Source organism: Electrophorus electricus, chromosome 21, assembly GCF_041902795.1.
Source record: "Electrophorus electricus isolate QZ-2024a chromosome 21, ASM4190279v1, whole genome shotgun sequence".
NCBI classification, from domain to species: Eukaryota; Metazoa; Chordata; class Actinopteri; order Gymnotiformes; family Gymnotidae; genus Electrophorus; species Electrophorus electricus.
In genome coordinates this window covers 16,602,501-16,618,490 of record NC_137517.1, presented here as the reverse complement: position 1 = coordinate 16,618,490, position 15,990 = coordinate 16,602,501, and the positions used below count along the sequence as shown (strand labels likewise).

Below are 15,990 nucleotides of genomic sequence, written 5' to 3'. Positions count from 1 at the left end.
GTGTGTGTGTGACCTGTGTGTGTGTGTGTCCTGTGTGTGTGTGTCCTGTGTGTGTGTGACCTGTGTGTGTGTGACCTGTGTGTGTGTGCCCTGTGTGTGTGTGTGTCCTGTGTGTGTGTGTGACCTGTGTGTGTGTGACCTGTGTGTGTGTGTCCTGTGTGTGTGTGACCTGTGTGTGTGTGTCCTGTGTGTGTGTGACCTGTGTGTGTGTGCCCTGTGTGTGTGTGTCCTGTGTGTGTGTGTGTCCTGTGTGTGTGTGTCCTGTGTGTGTGTGACCTGTGTGTGTGTGACCTGTGTGTGTGTGTGTCCTGTGTGTGTGTGTCCTGTGTGTGTGTGACCTGTGTGTGTGTGACCTGTGTGTGTGTGCCCTGTGTGTGTGTGTGTCCTGTGTGTGTGTGTGACCTGTGTGTGTGTGACCTGTGTGTGTGTGTCCTGTGTGTGTGTGACCTGTGTGTGTGTGTCCTGTGTGTGTGTGTGACCTGTGTGTGTGTGTCCTGTGTGTGTGTGTCCTGTGTGTGTGTGTCCTGTGTGTGTGTGACCTGTGTGTGTGTGTCCTGTGTGTGTGTGTCCTGTGTGTGTGTGACCTGTGTGTGTGTGTCCTGTGTGTGTGCAACCTGTGTGTGTGTGTCCTGTGTGTGTGTGACCTGTGTGTGTGTGACCTGTGTGTGTGTGTCATGTGTGTGTGTGACCTGTGTGTGTGTGTCCTGTGTCGGTGTGACCTGTGTGTGTGTGTCCTGTGTGTGTGTGACCTGTGTGTGTGTGTGTCCTGTGTGTGTGTGTCCTGTGTGTGTGTGTCCTGTGTGTGTGTGTCCTGCTGCAGAGGAAGACAGGGCATTTGTCTTGTCCTTCGTACATGTTCATGAATGTGTCAGTGCACTTCTGTAAGCAGTGGAAGTATCTCTGTGTAGCTATTTACTCCCAACTCTATGAGTGTGTGTGTGTGTGTGTGTGTGTGTGTGTGTGAGTGCGTGCGTGCGTGCGTGCGAGTGTGAGTGTGTGTGAGTGCGTGCGTGCGTGTGTGTGAGTGCGTGCGTGTGTGTGTGTGAGTGCGTGCGTGTGTGTGTGTGTGTGTGTGTGAGAGAGAGAGACTTGACAGATTATTCTATTTTCGTGCTGCAGATATCAAGCATAGAGCAAAACCTTTGCCCTGTGTGACCTCTCTCTCTCTCTTTCTCTCTCTCTCTCTCAGACCTTGGTGAAGATGGTCAAAGACAGATTATTTGTGTATTTCTCACTTTCTCTCCATTCAAATCTGCTGTTTTATTTTCAAGATCTTATTTAAGTACAGCATCGGCAAAACATCACTGAAGTCCTCTGTGTGTATGTCTGTGTGTGTGCATGTGTGTGAGAAACTGTCCATCATGCTCTGATACACTGTCCCGCTGCAGTGCTCCCTAGTAGGACAGACAGCTGAGTAATATTGGAGAAAACTGGCTAAATCAAGTGTGTTATCTCAAAGTTTATTTAAGTGTTTTCTGAAATAAACGTTTGCATATTTCACATTCAGTTCAAAAGTGCAGCTCTAAAGTGTGTCTGCTGAACAGCTGGTGTGGTGCCTCCTGTTTGGGGGAATTGCAATTCCTCACATGTGTGTGTGGCAGGACTGTGTTCACCAGTGTGGTTTCTCTGCGTCAGATCCAGCAGATCCGTGCTCAGGTTACTCAGGTTGCGCAGGTTACTCAAACACCTGCCACAGCATTTGGGGAATCCATTTCTGCTTTCCATCGATTTGGCTCAGGACTCCGAATTTTATGTTCATGCTTCTCCTGGAGAAGCCCCGCGTGACAACAGACTCCTCATTTCTCTTTCCAGAGTTTTTTGTGGTGTTTTTTTTCTGTGCGTTCAAAGCTACAAGCTTGTTGTAGATGAGCTGCACCTCACCCGGCCCACAAATACATATTTGAATACATCTTTGAAGAATATAAAATTTAATGTTGCATGCGATCATGACACAATGAACATTTGAATAGTCTGTGTGCTGTATTAGCTACAGTTTATTGGCATTATGTTAATCACTGTCTTTAGTTCTAATGCTCATTATCTGGTGTCAACCAGAGCATGTGGGTGGTAGACCAGCAGAGACAGTGAGCTTACAGTCACAATTTTAAAGACGAAATCCACAAATGTAATAATAACTGACTCTTGTTATACTGTGAGCACTTTGGCTGGAAGGAATAGGATTGAATGAGATTTATGGGACTTCACATAGCAAAACTCTTACCCTGCCAGTCATGGAAAAGATTCAGATAGTGGCAGAGAAAACAGCCTAAATGTGTCTGAGTTCACGAAAGGTACATATTTAGTCATACTCTAAAAAGGTGAAAATAAATACAATCATTAAAAGCTGATTTGGACACATTACGCATTTTACTCCAGAAACAGTAATAAATATTGTTATATACATTTAACCGATATTGAAATGTACATTTAGCAGGCAGCTCTGTAGCTATGGCATCACCATGACCTTGCGAACAAGCGTTTTACATTTACGACTTTTAGCTGACGCTTTTATCCAAAGTGATTTACAATTCTGACTGAGTACAACTTTGAGTAGTTCAGGGTGAAGGGGCTTGCTCAGGTGGTGACCTACTGGTGGTGAGACCTGAACCGGCAACCAGTACCGTAACTCCGTTTTCATTATGTAGAAACGGTGCCTTAGACTTTTTCTTGTATTTTAGTGAAATTATGGAAATCTGCATCTTGACACTACTTCTGGAATATAACATTAGACCATTAGTTAGCTTAACCGAGCAGCATACATTTATCTTTCAGCTGTTGTGTAAGTTCAATATTAAATATTAAAACATTGACATTTAATATCAACGTACTGCACACTGCGTTAACTACGTTAAGGCCGGACATGGTGGTGTGCTCTGACCGTAAATGGATAGTTTATTCTATACAGTTCCATCTGATGATGCAGCGGATTAAGCTTTTGAAAGGAAAAAGCTGAAATTCACTGACACATATAAGACCAGTAGAGACATGTGTTAGACCAGTAGGGACAGGTGTTAGACCAGTAGGGACAGGTGTTAGACCAGCAGGGACAGGTGTTAGACCAGCAGGGACAGGTGTTAGACCAGCAGGGACAGGTGTTAGACCAGCAGGGACAGGTGTTAGACCAGCAGGGACAGGTGTTAGACCAGCAGGGACAGGTGTTAGACCAGTAGAGACATGTGTTAGACCAGCAGGGACAGGTGTTAGACCAGCAGAGACAGGTGTTAGACCAGCAGGGACAGGTGTTAGACCAGTAGGGACAGGTGTTAGACCAGCAGGGACAGGTGTTAGACCAGCAGGGACAGGTGTTAGACCAGCAGGGACAGGTGTTAGACCAGCAGAGACAGGTGTTAGACCAGCAGGGACAGGTGTTAGACCAGCAGGGACAGGTGTTAGACCAGCAGGGACAGGTGTTAGACCAGCAGGGACAGGTGTTAGACCAGCAGGGACAGGTGTTAGACCAGTAGAGACATGTGTTAGACCAGCAGGGACAGGTGTTAGACCAGCAGAGACAGGTGTTAGACCAGCAGGGACAGGTGTTAGACCAGTAGGGACAGGTGTTAGACCAGCAGGGACAGGTGTTAGACCAGCAGGGACAGGTGTTAGACCAGCAGGGACAGGTGTTAGACCAGCAGAGACAGGTGTTAGACCAGCAGGGACAGGTGTTAGACCAGCAGGGACAGGTGTTAGACCAGCAGGGACAGGTGTTAGACCAGTAGAGACATATGTTAGACCAGCAGGGACAGGTGTTAGACCAGCAGGGACATGTGTTAGACCAGCAGGGACATGTGTTAGACCAGTAGAGATATATGTTAGGCCAGTGGAGACATGTGTTAGACCAGTGGAGACATGTGTTAGACCAGTAGAGACAGGTGTTAGACCAGTAGGGACATGTGTTAGACCAGCAGGGACAGGTGTTAGACCAGTGGAGACAGGTGTTAGACCAGTAGAGACAGGTGTTAGACCAGTAGAGACATGTGTTAGACCAGTAGGGACAGGTGTTAGACCAGTAGAGATATATGTTAGACCAGTAGAGACATGTGTTAGACCAGTAGAGACATATGTTAGACCAGCAGGGACAGGTGTTAGACCAGTGGAGACATGTGTTAGACCAGTAGAGACATGTGTTAGACCAGTAGGGACAGGTGTTAGACCAGTAGGGACAGGTGTTAGACCAGTAGAGACATGTGTTAGACCAGCAGGGATAGGTGTTAGACCAGTAGAGACATATGTTAGACCAGTAGAGACATGTGTTAGACCAGTAGAGATATATGTTAGACCAGTAGAGACATGTGTTAGACCAGTAGAGACAGGTGTTAGACCAGTAGAGACAGGTGTTAGACCAGTAGAGACATGTGTTAGACCAGTAGAGACAGGTGTTAGACCAGTAGAGACAGGTGTCAATCCATCATACATCAAAACGTCATACTTGAGTTGAAGTTAGTGTGTTGTGTAAATTTGTATTAATTTTCCTTTATCTGGATTTATAAAAGTTATTAAAAGCATTGATTGTTAAGAAATGTATAGCAACCCTGTTGTTGACTGGATATATTTTGAAAATATCTGCTAATTTCAAATCCTAAGTAAAGAGTATTATTAACAGTAGATATCCTGATATATTTGTATATTTACAGCTGCAGCTGTTAACCAAACAGAGCCGAACCTCTTCAGGGTGAGTTTTTCCCACAACACTGTTAATAAATAAAATGAACTAAAAACCTGGGAATTTTCAATAATTCCCACTTTTGCATACTGTAACATTAGACCTGAGCAGATGTTCATGGTTTTTCAGACATTTTCAAATTATTTAAAAAATGCTAATTATGAATGGCCAAATGTTGAACAATTTGTGCATTATTCAGTTCTGAGAGATTTAAAAAAACATTTTTTGCTCCTGAAATGTGATATGATTCAATACATGAAGTATAAAAAACACATGGAAATGTACACATGTAGTGTGTGTGTTTTTTTTTTAACCAAACATTATTTAAAAAAAATTCCAAACACCGGATTAGCACGAAATGCAAGCCTGCTGCAAATATATCATCGACCAATCCCAATTATTAAGACTGCCTAGTCCATATTGGTGCTGTAACACAGTAGCGGTCAGTTTGTTTGATCGTTTATTTCAGCATAAGCTTGGACTGTCTTCAGCTGGGAGCTTCCAGAAATAAGACATATCCGTGTCTGTAACTATGCAACTGTACACAAGTGCACACACCTGTACACGACCACACACCTCTTACAAAAGGAAAATTTGTTAATTGCAATTGTTTAAATGGCAATAATGAAGAGCCAAATTCTCCCCATTCGCTCTGGTTTGTTTGTCGTGTCGGTTCTGGTTCTGAGTTTTAAGATACATTGCGGTGTCTGTTGAAGAGTGTTGGGTCTGTGTGCCCTTGTTTCTGTGTCTCTGTCTTTCGCCCATCCTACGAGCTGGATGTACCGTCCACACGTACGTACGTAAGCGCAAGTGTGCGTGTGTTCTGCTGCCACAGTGGCGCTGCTTGCATGAACCACAGACACTCGTGCTGTGCTACAAAACAAAGGCCTCACCTGTATGATCACACACTCACCCACTGGAGGACACAAAGTCCTGCTGAAGGCTTTAGTAATTAGTAATCACCATCGTCATCTTCGTCATCATCTGTTTTATTCTGAATGGTTTATATTTGGGCCGCATGCCACCAAATGTTTTTCTCTGGAACGACCAGTGTCACGAGCAACATCAGTCAAGGGTTGCAGTTTAACGATAATACCTCAACTCTGGCGTACGAATAAAAAAACGTTTGTCTTTGAATTTCTGTTTGAAAATGTTTCTCAGCAACGTCAGCTAAGGGGAGCGGAGAATGAGTCGCCAACCATCCTGCCGTACGCTTACATAAGGTCACACAGTGCCAGGAGTGTTTGACGGTGAACAGGGCTCATATTACATCAACACATTGAGCTAGTTAACTAAAACTGCGAGCCGACTGCATAATAACAGTGTCGGTTCATGTGTTCACGTCCACTTTGGGTAAAAAAAGCCAAGCCACCCATCTATGATTTAGCTCGTCCCTTGACAACCTGAGATGCGTAATGGCTCCACCCAACCCTCCACTTTTCCTGCTTTCGGAAGAATGCGTGCAGGTCATCTGTGTTCGTCCTTCACGTGGACTGGGAGAGTCAGAGGGGTGGGATGTGGCAGATTCTGTAGCATCATTTTTAAAGTGTCAGTAGTGCTTAAACCCTTAAGATCCACCCCCAACAACATCCCCGTGTTGCCAAATCCTTCCTCAAATTAGCTCATAACTCACATGGCCTTTTTGTACTGCTTGTTGTGTAATCTGCCGACTACCAGTGGATGGGATCCACTTCTGAGTCTTAGTTGCTCTCAAGGTTTCCTGCTCGTGATCTGAAGGAGGTTTCCTTCACTACTGTTGCCAGTGAGCTCTGTGAAGCCAGTTTGTGACAACACCCAGTGGGAAAAGCCCGGCACAAATTAATTTTAATTGAAAGTGATACAATTCATGAAATTAAGTTGATTAAGTAAAATAAACTGTTGGGTTCACTCAGGTTTGTCAAATGAAAGACTAATGTTTTCCCTGTTTCCCAGACTGGAGACAGTCCAGTACTACTGGAGATCAGACTGGAGTCAGTCCAGTAGTACTGGAGATCAGTCCAGTACTACTGGAGATCAGGCTGGAGTCTGTCCAGTACTACTGGAGATCAGACTTGGACTCAGTCCGGTACTATTGGAGATCAGACTGGAGTCTGTCCAGTACTACTGGAGATCAGACTTGAAGTCAGTCCACTACTACTGGAGTCAGTCCAGTACTAATGGAGATCAGACCTGGAGTCAGTCCAGTACTACTGGAGATCAGACTGGAGTCAGTCCAGTACTACTGGAGATCAGACTTGAAGTCAGTCCACTTCTACTGGAGTCAGTCCAGTACTAATGGAAATCAGACCTGGAGTCAGTCCAGTACTACTGGAGATCAGACTGGAGTCGGTCCACTTTTACTACCTAATGTAACACAAAGATCAAGACTTTTTAACACATGGACATTTTAACACATGAATAGACTGCAATTAGATACACAAATCTTGTTGTAACTGTAGTGGGTGCAGGCAGACGTTATTATCTACCTGCTGATTTTCATCATGTCTGGTTAAATGAAAATGTGATGATGTAAGTTTCACCGGTACAGTCAAAGATTGAAAGCAACAAGGATCAGTCGGCCATTCCGTGTCAACAACGTCAAACATTAACATTATCAAACATTATATTAGCTTGTAGAAACTGACTGTGTGGGCGTTTACTGTAGTGAACTAACAACTGCACCCAGTGTGCCTTAGACCACTAAACAATGTGTAGCTGACTACATGGATGTATGTATGAATGGATGGATGGATGGATGGATGGAGACCCAGGCAGTGAGGACGTTTACTGCACTACAGTAACAGTGATCACCTGCACTGGCGTTAGTCAATAACGTGAACACAGCTGCTCTTGGACTCTGCGGTAGTTATTTAGTAGCTACCCAGACAGGAATTACAGCACATTTACATGTATTGCATTTAGCGTGAGCCGAACCAGTGTGAGCTGACCAGAAAAACACAATGTTCTAGCCTCTAAAAATCGTGATGCTCAAGAGAAGGGCAGCCATAATTTTCGCGTTTTGTTTTTGTTTAATGCCACTTTTTGTTGAAACACTTACCAACTGATCTGTATGTAGGAATCTTCTGAAAGGAAAGCTTGTTGTGGCGACGGAACGCGCTCGCCATCTAGTGGCAAGTATTGTTACTGGCATGAATGGGTAGCCCGCCCCGCCCCACTTAAAATAGCGTGCAGACGCTCCTTAATTAGGCTTGTGCTTATAGACTCTAGCCACTAGATGGCAGCAGACTGCAAATAACTATAGTGAGTGGCGCAACATTTATGCCCAAGCGTATTCTGTCTAATGATAGATATTATAAATCTGAAAAATATATCTATACACGCACAAATCAGTTCATGCATCCTTTGGTAAGGTAAATAAAGACTGCAAAGATCAATAAAGTATCTGAATTTCCACTATAATTTTATACAATGAAGTGGCTTAATTATACAACATGGAGAACTGCGTTTGTACATTTTCGCTCAATCGTCCTTTTAATGTAAAAGAAAAGCTGAAAATAAACAACTCTGCGTGCAGGAAACAGGAAGACTCTGAACCCTTTCGCTCTCTTAGCAGGCTTCAGTACTCGATCCTTGACCCGAAAACTCTGGCGTGTACGCGCTTCACGTGTTCAGACAGGTACAGATTCCGCGGGTCCCTCGGGACACGCTTTCTCTCTTCCACTCTCGTGCGATTCTCTTACGGAACGGCCGTCCTTTATGTACACAGGCTAAAAGGCGATCAAAGCGGCACGTTATAGCAGCACATGACTAGCACCGTGTCCGTAAGCCTGCAACTAAGGTGTGCGTCGGCGTTTCCGCGGATGCATGCAATGCCCACGCGGACGGTCTTGGAAATCCATGTGCGGCTCAGCAAAGACGAGTGCGTGCGGCCTCGCGCCCGGGGGTAAGCGTGCCCCACGCGCCGCGTCGGGTTCCAGCCTGCGGGGGGCGCTGTCTACCTGCCTGCGCGCGCGTCCGCATCGCGCTCTGCTGGCAGCGCCGGCGGTGTGCTCGCACCGCCTCGAGAGTGGGACTGGCTATCGCGCGGACCTCGCGAGCGAGTTAGCAGCGTTCGCCGCGTCGGTGGCCAGTATGCGCCGCGCGGACAGCACGCCAGCCTGAGCAGCGGTTCGGCACGTCGGCGTTCGCTCGCACACGTCCGGTGGACCGAGAAAACGGCTCGGGTTCTGACGCTTCGCCGCCGCGAAGATCCCACCGCCCGCGACTATGTCGGGGAAAATCGAGAGCAAACAAGGTGAGACCTGCCCGCCCTTGCACGGCTCCGTTCCATCGTCTGACGGAAGCGCTTCGGCTCACGGACACGGATTTAGGCCTCGTCCGCGCGGCGTTTCAAACGGTGCTCGCACGTTTGCAGCGTTTCGCGCTTGTCGGGTTTTCCAACCGGACGACCGTGCCCGTTAAACGGCGCGCGCCGTTTAGCAGCCCCCTCCCGGTACAAAGAGGGCTGTGTGCGGGATATCCGAGCCCCGCCGCGTCCGCCTCCGTTAGCTTAGCCCGTGCCGCACGGGATTACCGTGCACTTGCCCGTATCCACGCGCGGACGTTTAACCCCCCCCCGCGTCCCAAACGTTCGAGTCGATCTGCGTGCGTGTTTGGGACGCGTGCGATAGCCGCGCGTTCTGCGACCAAATCTCCGCATCCGACGGGCGAGAAGCGTTAACGCAACGCCACGAGCGCAGACCCGCTGCTGTTGTCAATCTCGGCCAGACAGTTGGAGAGCGCGCGTGGGTGCAGCGAGGACCTGTAGGGTTGGGGTCGAAGTGCGCGTGGAAGGCGTATCTGTGGGGGCAGCGGGGCTCGAGGCACTCCTGTATTATTCTTTTTTTATTCTGACACTGTTCCGACGGCTGGAAGGTGGATCTCGTCGTTGCGGAGACGGTTTTGATTTTGGAGGGGCCATAAATAGGAAATCCTACCCACGAAGGACCCGCTCAGTTCACGCGGCGCTGGATGCCTGGGAGCCCCGAATAAACCCATGGCCTGTAATTAACTTGGGGCGTGCTGTTTGCACGGAGGAGCCTTTGGCCCCCGGAGCCTGCCGCTGCACGGCCGGCTCTTATGCCAGTGGTGGCGTGACTAGATCATTCTGTCTTTTTTTAGTAACAGGATTTTGGTCTGTCTTACTGAGCTGGTTTCTTCTGTGCACGTGGCTCGTCTAGTCTGCAGACGTGTGTCAACAGAGCGGATGCATTGAGCAAGGACGCTGTCCGTCTCTGCGTGCCTGTCTGTTGTGCCCACTGTATGTCGGAGCGTCGCGGCGACTCTTGCCATAGATGCCCGGTGGTCTGGAAAACACGAAACGACAAAGTGGTTTCCGCTGTCGTGAGGGGAACTTTATCAGCCACGCGGCCTACAGGAACTGGAGAGACTGTGGCTAAGCGAGACGGTTTCCGTCAGATTTGGGAGGGGGTTTAATCCGGGACTAAGCGGTTCTCGAAGCTTCGCCCACTTGCTGGGCTCCACTCCTTTTTTCACATGCTGGTTGTTTTTTTTTACGTGTGGTACTGTCGTAGCTGCGCGGCTCGGACTGGGCTCGCGGGCGGCTTCGCCGTACGTCTGGATCGGTCTCGGGTGCTCGAGCAGGCGAGCGTGCAGTGCAGGGGAAAGACAGGACTTGCTGGGACAGGGATTATTTCGGAAAACCTAGACTGCAGCAGCGCACACATTGTGTTTATATGACAGAATGGGTGTGTGAGGCAGAGACTGAGTGTGAGAGTAAGTGTCACCTGTTGTGTGTGTGTGTGTGTGTGTGTGTGTGTGTGTGTGTGTGTGTTTATGCTCTAGTGGTCCATGGTATTGACTGGCTCCTGGCTAGAAACATCTCTCTGTCACTGTACCCAGGCCAGGGTGTGTGTGTGTGTGTGTGTGTGTGTGTGTGTGTGTGTGTGTGTGTGTGTGTGTGTACACACACTGCCCGTGTTTGCACTGACGTCACTGTCTGCATGACTCTGCTCTCTGTTACCATAGATACAGTGTTCCATCATAATGTCACTGTCTGTCATTCATGCAGAAACAATGAAAAATATCACCTGTTACCCACAAAGCGCACGCACTCACACACACACACACACTCTCTCACTCTCAAACAAAACCAGGAAGCTGATTGAGCCTCCCTTTACTTCCCTATTGCAGTGAGAAAATGAACTTGGAAAGGAAAGGTGTGTGTGTGTGTGTGTGTGGCTGTGTGTGTTTTGTATGGAGTCAGAATGAGGGTGAACATACAAAGTGTTGAGAGTGTGTGTGGCTGTGTGTGTGTCTTTTTCCTCTCTCTGTTGCTGAGTATTTGTATAGCTTTGTTAGTATTTCTGGGTATGGCTACACATTGTACTGACATTATCTTTGGTGTTGCCGTATGTATGTTTTGGAGCTCTCGGTGGTCTAGGTTGCGTAATACTCCACACGGTGAGGTTAAGCTCTATGACTGCCAGAATGGTACTTCCTCTCTGTGACGGGAGACGAAAATTGTTCATGGAAATAATGACAACCCTTTCCCTCTAATCACCGTTAGAGCAAAACAGGTTTTTTTTCCCTTTTACATAAAGTATGCAGGTGTTTTCGTTTTACATGAAGTTGATCTATTGCTAAGCTGATGTAATAAATTACATCATAAAGGATTTAAAGTAGAATACGTTTCTGGTTAATCATCTGCCCTGCGAAGGCGCTACGGCTGACAGTCAGATCAGTGTACAGCATGTCTGTGGTCTGATGGACAGTAAGTAAGTTTTTATGGGGTTTTTTGCTGCCCAGTTGTAACATGTTAAGGCCACTGTATGTTTATGTTGAATGCTTTGGCGTACTGTAGTATTTTTAATATATTGCACGCTGTTGTGTACTAACAAACAGCTGAGGGAAGGCAGCGATTAGAGGCTGTAATCAACAGTTAATTTTATCCCCACATTAAGCTGGATAACACCAGTAAAATGACCTCAGCAGACCCCGACAATGCTCATCCCTAAACGGCCTAAAAGCAAGATCAAAGGGACCTGATCACCTGTACACCTGAGCCTCAGCAGCCAATCAGGTCTGGCTCCGCCTCCTCCTCACCTACAGCAAAGCAAATCTAAGCCAGACGGCCAGTAGCGTCGTCATGGCTGCTTGAAAAGTTTTGAAAAACCGACATCCTTCATGGGAGAAGCACAGTGAGGCAGCAGAAATAAAGCCAGCGAGAGCCTCAGGTCACGTTTACAACCTCCACGAGCACAGCAAGCAGGAATCGTGGTTAATAGATGTTCTAGATTTGGGGGATTGCAGTGTGGGTGTCTGTCAGATCCATTTAAAACTGCTATTTTTGTTTTACAGTAACTGAAAATAATTCAGGGTTTATAACATTTGCATGTGGACTAATAAAGTATGCATGTTGTAAATTAAAATAGTCAATGTGCAGTATTTGTTTTACTGAGTAATCAAGCAGAAAGCATATTTAAGAATGCGATCACACACACACAAATGCGCTAGCTGATGGGCGGGCTAGTGCCTGTGTTTGCATTGTGTACTACCTATCCCACAAGGTGTGATTGGCTGGAAGGTTGGTGGGGTAGTGTCTGATTGGTCAGTTTAGCTGCCTTAGCCCCTGCCATGTTGTGATTGGCCAAGAGAATGGTGCTGTGGTGTCTGATTGGTTGGGGAGGCTCTCCCGAGCGGTTCGATGCCCTCTCTCAAGACGCCGGGTTTAGATGTGTAAACTGTAATTTGGGCTTTTCAGAAACCACTACTGTACTTTTCCCTCTCAGAATGAAAAGTGTGTTCTTACTATACTGAGCTACAATAATTACACACTGTGTGTGTGTGTGTGTGTGTGTGTGTGTGTGTGTGTGTGTGTGTGAGAGAGAGATGGAGAGGGCAGCGTGTATATAGGCACGCTTACAGACCTTTCAGACTGTTTTTTCCATCAATAAGAAGAAGGGATGAGAGAAGACAGATGGATAGATGTATGGATGGATTTTTAGCAGATTAAGGCGCGATGTATAGGTGTGCAGGTCTGGAATCGGCCGTCCTGTGATGGCGGGTGGGAGGGGCCCTGTCACCTGAGGGCTGTGTAATGCTCCTGTACTCTCATAGGTGCGTCCCTCTCGAGCATTTGCCTGGATTAGTGGTATTGCACGTAACTTTTTGCATTTTTCTGGAGCTGTGTGTGTGTGTGTGTGTAACTGGAACCATCCCCCTCGCGCCGTCTCACAATTACTGCTCCCGCGCGCCCGATTCCGGAACTCTCCGCGGCGGCTCTCCCGTCCTGGCTGTTGCCGGAGCATCTCGGGTGGAAATCTGAGTCACCGCTGGTCACAGGAGTGAGACGTGACTGAGCGAGATCTCGCCCTTCCGTCCGGCATCAGGACTACGCCGCGCCTCCTCGGACGGGCCCCCCTGTTCCCCGTGGACTGAACTGGTGGGCAGGGGAGCGAGCCTCTCCTTCAGGAAGGGGCTAGAATTGCCGAGGCTGCGATGGGGAACTCGGGCTGGAGAGAATCGCCATGCACAGGCGAGGGGGACCCCAGGGGACCACAGCGGCAGCTCGCAGGGCCAGGTAAAGACCGCACGTCTCAGGTCCCGTCTCTGGGACCTAGGCTTCGGTCCACAGCTCCCAGTGCACCTGTAGCGGGTGTTCAGAGTTCTTACTGGGCTTCAAAAACAAAAATGTGGCCCGGCTGGTGAGTCCCGAGGACTGGGTTGGGGAAACGATCTCTAGTCTAAACACTGGGTCGTTATAAACAGGACAGATTTTTTTGTTGTTTAGTATTTTGTACATAGATTCAAGTCTTTCTAAACAAAAACTCAGGAGCCAACCAGCCGGGTCAGCATCGGCAGTTTTCGTTAGCCCCGCCTCTTACCCAGGTCAAGAGTCAAGTACAGAGTGAGCATTTTGCCAGGTTTAGTGGCTGGACATTGAGAGTGTGGCTGTAGTCTAGCTGGTACTTACCACAGTCAGGCTGGAAACAGACCCAGCTCAGCCTTAGAGCACCACAAGGCTAAGGGATAGGGGATAGGAAGCAAGAGCAACTCTCTTCTATAGTGGAGGTTGGTGGAGTTTTTTGTTTGGTGTATTGTGAATGTTTATGTTCTGTGAATGTTCTGTGTTTTGGTGTGTGTGAAGGAGAAGAATGACTGATTGATGTTTTTGGTGTGTGGAACTATGTGCAGGTTGGTGGGTGTGAGGGGGATGACGTGTGTGTGTGAAACAGACAGACTAAGCTCACTCTGTACCTCCCATCATGTCCCAATGCCGCTGTGATGTCGTGTTTAACAAACATCCACCTCAGCAGGAGGTCGCCGTGTGAACCGTCCCCCGACCCAAGGATGGGCCAGAAGACTCTGGCAGCTGCCAAGCAGATTCGGGTGCGTTAGAGCAGCAGAGACTCAGAACTCTGAGCTTTACTCAAGGCAGGTCTGGAGAGGGAGAGAGACACGGGGGTGTGTGTGTCTGTGTGTGTGTTAAGCAAAACAACAGAAATAGAGCAGGGCTGTGTGTGTGTGAGACGGAATGTGGAACTCTAGCCGAAGAGTAGATAGAACCCTGTTCAGACATGTCTAGAAGGGTGTGTGTGTGTGTGTGTGTGTGTGTGTGTGTGTGTGTGTTTGACCGGGGGATGGGCATACACAGAATATGTACAGGACCAATAGTACTGGGTTGAGAGTGTGTGTGAGAGAGAGAGAGAGAGAATCATGCTTCATCTTTTATCTTCACTTGTGTCTGGCCTATACAGACACATGTGTGCACATGCACATAATCTCTTAGCTCTGATTGGGCGTTTTGCCTGAGTAAACGCTAATCTAACTTACTGTTCAACCCACCACCCTCTGTGTGTGTTTTTGCCTTTGTGTGTGTGTGTATTAGGCTTGTCACTATTCCAGAATTTTGACTTTGATACCAATGCTGTGTATAGCATCAGTTCCCGATACTAAAACAATACCTTGGCATAAAAACCCCACCGAAATATAAACTCCCTCTTTTGGAATGTTTATTCAACTGAATGAAGAAACAAATGTTTCACTTTTAAGTGGAATCTTGCTAAATAAAGCAAGTAATATTACTGTGTAATAAACTAAATAACACACATTCTTCTTCTGTAGTTACGTTGGGGAGTTTTAAGCTTCTTGGCTGTAGAAACCAGTTTGTCTGTGGTCTTCCATCAGCCGTCTCCTTAGACTGCCCTTGGACTGAATCTTTGCCATAATTTGTGTGTCTGTCTAGCACAGATGTAATGATGGCCTGACTGCATGAAGTTGGGTTCTGAGTAAGAAAAATAACTATTCATAATTGATCATTCATAATTTGAAGTGTTACACCCAATGCTCTGTTTTAAACACCAAAGTTTTAAAATTGTAAAATGATCTGAAAGCATCGAATGTGACACCATCGGAACGTTTGATACATTTTAGTATTGGAATGGCACCAAAACTCCCGATGCCTCGCGCAACTCTGTTTGTGCGTGAAATCCATTTAATTTTTTCCTCAGATTCTGTTTTCTCATACTTATTTTTCTGTTTTTATCAGTGTTTCCTTCCAGGAAACTTCAACTAGAAAGTAGTTTGTGAAACAACTTTGAGCTGGCTGGCCAAAGCGAGTTGTAACTGGATGGAAACTGACTGTTGTTCAGTGCCACTACCATTATTAAGCACAGATATGTAATTGAACATTTATATTAAGTTTAAAATAAATCCATTAAATATTTTAACTTCAACTGGAGAATGCTGGAAAGGCAGAAATGATGAATAAAGGGATAGATGAGTGTGCCGTGTACTTTACAACTTTCCAGCAACCGTTGAGTCTTTATTTATCAGGTTTCTTACTCAGTGAGCTGGTTTGCACCTTGTTAAGTGTGTTTTGCGTTGGACGTGGTCATTGCAATTGTCTTTTCCTGTCCAGCCTACAATATGTTTTCAGACCTTGCAGAAAAGCTGTCGCCGTGATTTATAAAAACCTTTGCACTCTTGTTGGCCACTGAATAGCGCAGTTGAGACTGTTCCTTACCGCATTTCACAGCTGGCACGGGATCGCGGCGTGAGTAGTGTGCGCCGATGTTAATCAGCGGAACGTTTTTACACCTGCTGCGTAACATTACTGCAACTGTGATGTTAGTGGCCAGCAGAAAAATATCACCTATTTTTGCTGCTTGTCACACTGTAAACATTTTTGTAGCCATTCGAAATGTGCAATAGAGTGGAAAACTCTTTACTTTTGCAGAACCGAATAAGGAGCATTGAGTTCATGGAATAGACGTACCAGGACTCATAATCTGTTGCTGCCACCTCCAAAATCCCACAAAAGCCAAGCAGTACAGTGGACCAAAATCCTAGACAGCAGTCTCGACTGATTTATATTCACCCTTGGAATT

The 15,990-nt window shown here is 46.9% G+C and overlaps 1 protein-coding gene across 7 annotated transcripts in view; it reads left to right on the top strand.

The window, feature by feature from the left end:
- Positions 1–8,601: 8,601 nt before the first annotated feature.
- rapgef1b (Rap guanine nucleotide exchange factor (GEF) 1b) overlaps positions 8,602–15,990 on the top strand; it is a 34,816-nt gene continuing 27,427 nt past the window's right edge. For 2 of the 7 annotated variants that reach the window (XM_081704626.1, XM_081704619.1), the window contains exon 1: positions 10,442–13,181. In XM_081704626.1, coding sequence (XP_081560752.1) covers positions 13,100–13,181 — 82 coding nt within the window. In that variant the 5' untranslated portion in view covers positions 10,442–13,099. Of the gene's footprint in view, positions 8,895–9,276; positions 10,376–10,439; positions 13,182–15,990 lie in introns of those variants that run through there. The other 5 variants (XM_081704623.1, XM_081704621.1, XM_081704620.1 and 2 more) reach the window with 5 other exon arrangements.